This window comes from Abrus precatorius, unplaced genomic scaffold (assembly GCF_003935025.1).
Source record: "Abrus precatorius isolate BTA unplaced genomic scaffold, Abrus_2018 Scaffold10, whole genome shotgun sequence".
NCBI lineage: Eukaryota > Viridiplantae > Streptophyta > Magnoliopsida > Fabales > Fabaceae > Abrus > Abrus precatorius.
In genome coordinates this window covers 13,186,155-13,189,692 of record NW_020874292.1, presented here as the reverse complement: position 1 = coordinate 13,189,692, position 3,538 = coordinate 13,186,155, and the positions used below count along the sequence as shown (strand labels likewise).

Genomic DNA, 3,538 nt, shown 5'->3' with positions numbered 1-3,538 from the left:
ATATATTGTAGGCTATATAAAACTAGTTTATTAAGCGCATTAACCTACTTAACTAAGTCCTGTGCTATTATAATTAATAGTTTTAACCGTATTAAGTAACAATTGAATTAACACAATTATTAGGCTTAAACCACAAGGACTCTAAGACAATGATTTTATTGGTAGTAATATTAATATATACTAATTAATTTTAAATTTTAAAGTAATTTAAATATTATCATAAATATTTTATAGAATTATTTTTTATTTTATAAATATTAATTATAATATTATATTATAACATAATAATTTATCCATACATCGCACGGGTCACTTTCCTAGTAATTATAATTATAAAAGTACAAAACTTAAATTTACTTTTTATAATATTATAAATCAAATTAATTATTAATATCAATTTTTTATATTCAAATTATTATTATTATTATTATTATTAATTGTTCTAACTATATTGTGTAAATTTAGATTCTGCTTTTATAAAATATGTAATATTTATTTTTTATATAATTAAACATTTATAATATTATTATTATTAAATGAAATTTTTTATCCATGTTAACTATTTATTTAATAAAAAATTCACTATTACTTATTTAACAAGAAAAAAATTTATTTTTTTGGTACTTACAAAAGACTATATTTATTATTCTATTTAATAGAAAAATTCATTCTTTATTGATACATTTTAAAAAATTCATCTGAGAATACATTACACGAGATATTAATATAAAAAATTATATATACATAGTAAATGTATTATTAATGATATATATATATATATATATATATATATATAATATTAAATGTTTTAAGAGCTTGGACTTATTATTGCTAATATCATTCATAAAAACAAAGTTTAAGCATTATTAATGAATGTAAAAATGAATTCATTATATTATTGTTAGTTTTATCAGGACTTGTAACAATAATTTTATATTAAAAAGATTACTAAAATGGATATATTAATTTTTATTTTTATTTTCTCTATCCAAGATATATACAAAAGTAAAATAATACATTTTAATTTATTAATATTATAGTATTTTTTTTGCCAATTTTGGAAAATTTGAAAAAGTGACTATAAAAATGTTAGAAAAATTTAAATTGAAAGGAGAATATATATATATATATATATATATATATATATATATAAACAAATAATATATGTAAAAAAGTTATTATGTCTTCGTATACAACTGTTAAAAGACACTAGTTTTAGCCCCCATTGACATAAAATAAACGGCAGGGTAGTTAAAGGGAGGACGTACCAACAAGAAAAAGGTTGCGTTTTGAAGAGAAATTAGTAATAAATAAATAAATGGGAAATCTGTTGGCAACGAATCCGTGTGTGGCCATGTCAGCAGGGCATCTTCAGGCATGCCATAGAAGAAACCAAACCAACTCAAAATCAACGACGGTCTAACCAATATTCAATTAACGCTCCATTCAATTCCATCCGATTCACCTAACTAATCCCTAACGCATTTCCATTTTTAAGCGGACAATCTTAGCCCCCAAAAGAACCATAAAGAAGCTGAATCATTCATTTCCGGCTAAATCGAAAGCCTCGGAATGGGTTTGTTAGATCTGGAGAAACAGTTCTCGTTCTACGGTGCCTACCACAGCAACCCGGTGAACGTGGCCATCCACATCCTCTTCGTCTGGCCCATCGTCTTCACGGCCCTTATCATCCTCCACTTCACCCCTCCCCTCCTCTCGATTGGGCCGGCCCACCCCGTTCTCCTCCTCAACTTGGGCTTCTTCTCCACCCTCTTCTACGCCCTCTTCTACATCGCTTTGGATAAGAAAGCCGGTTCACTCGCTGCGTTCCTCACTTTCTTCTGCTGGGTCGCCGCTAGTTTCGTCGCCAATAGCCTCGGCTTCTCGCTTGCGTGGAAGGTACGTGCGTGCTAACTGATTTCACCAGAGCTTGTGATTTGTGTACTTGATTCGCTTTTGTACTCATTTTACTTGTGAAAGGTGGTACTGGATTAAATGCCCTTTGGTCCGGTGCCTCTGTTGTGCGGGTATAAATGTGGTTTCGTGATTGTGTATGGTGGAACTGTTTATGTTCTCTTTTGTGTGAGACAATTTCTTATTTGTGGGCCTCTGCCTAATAATTTTCACGCTTTTATGCTGTGTTTCAAGTCCTTTGTGCTTGACTTCTTTGCTCCTTTGTTAAATGCTAACCCTGGCCCCCTCGTGTTTTCCCAGAAATTAAGTCATGTGTTCAGTGATCCATATGTCTCTTTAAGCAATTTTTGTCGCTTCTCCATTTCTCATCCTAATTTTGAGAAGTGCTGAAAAATGTTTCTGTCTTTTAATAGTGGAATTGATGGAGTATGATTTGGATTCCTAGTTTGCTACCAGTGGTAATTGGGATTTGCAACTTCTGAATTTGATTGGATGGCCCTTAGGACTGTTATCCGTATCTTGTCATAATTAACCATTAATCTCTTTTACCTTAATTTTTATGTTATCTTTGTTTTTTTTGAGAGAGAGAGAGAGAGAGACCAAAACGCGGTGTGATAAAGCCAAGAGCATAGAGAAAAAACTGTTTTATTATATGTTGAACAAAATGGTAACTCTGCTTATGACGGCAACCTTCAGGTTGTGTTGGCTGCTCAATTGTTTTGTTGGACTGGACAGTTTATTGGTCATGGCGTGTTTGAGGTAAATGATTTATTCCACTGCTGATAGGTATGATGCATAGGTTGTGTATTTCGATTATGTTTTGACCCTGTTTCCCCCTCTGTTAGAAACGTGCACCAGCTCTCTTGGACAACCTTGTTCAAGCTTTTCTGATGGCTCCATTCTTCGTGTTGCTTGAGGTAATTGTTTGTCATAATCATTTGAGCTGGGTCTATTTTACGATTGAAACGAGTTGGATTTGACATTTTTGCCTTTTCCAGGTCCTCCAATCATGTGTTGGATATGAACCCTATCCGGGATTCAAGGAAAAGGTGCAGGCAATGATAAATAATAATATCAAAGAATGGAAGGAAAAGAAACGTTCTTAGCTTAAACAAGTTACAAATGTGCTGTGTTGAAGATCACTCCCCTGAAAGCAAAGCAAAAGGATTTGTATTATATAGAAACTATAAAACTATTGGTTACCGCCAGACGTTTGATATCAATCTCATTCAAGTGTTAAAGGAAATATTGCTTTAAGTTCATGAACCCTTTTTAACTCCGTACGCCCTCTTGGTGATTTGGGACAATCTGTGATATGTTTTCTTTTCAAAAATTACTCCCTCCGTTTATAAGATGAGACTTGATCTTCAAGTTTATGCACAAATTACGGAATGTTCAACCAATTGAGAAGTTAACACCTTCAAACCACGTTACGAATAAGCATAAAAGGATTATTGTATTACGACAATCTTTCCACAGGCTTGTTGAAATTATGATCTAACTTCAGGATAAAACTGCATATTAGATCGTAAAGAAGATAATCGTTATCAATTTAGTATTTCATTAGTTGTAGATTGTCCGCTTAAAAATGGAAATGCGTTGGGGATTAGTTAGGTGAATCGGA

At 31.9% G+C, this 3,538-nt stretch overlaps 1 protein-coding gene across 1 annotated transcript; it reads left to right on the top strand.

The window, feature by feature from the left end:
- The first annotated feature begins 1,338 nt into the window (after positions 1–1,338).
- On the top strand, positions 1,339–3,337 carry LOC113852489 (uncharacterized endoplasmic reticulum membrane protein C16E8.02). Its single transcript, XM_027482780.1, has 4 exons — positions 1,339–1,899; positions 2,611–2,673; positions 2,760–2,831; positions 2,913–3,337. Exons 1-4 carry the CDS (start codon positions 1,573–1,575, stop codon positions 3,018–3,020), a joined length of 570 nt encoding a protein of 189 aa, XP_027338581.1. The 5' UTR covers positions 1,339–1,572; the 3' UTR covers positions 3,021–3,337.
- Positions 3,338–3,538: the final 201 nt, after the last annotated feature.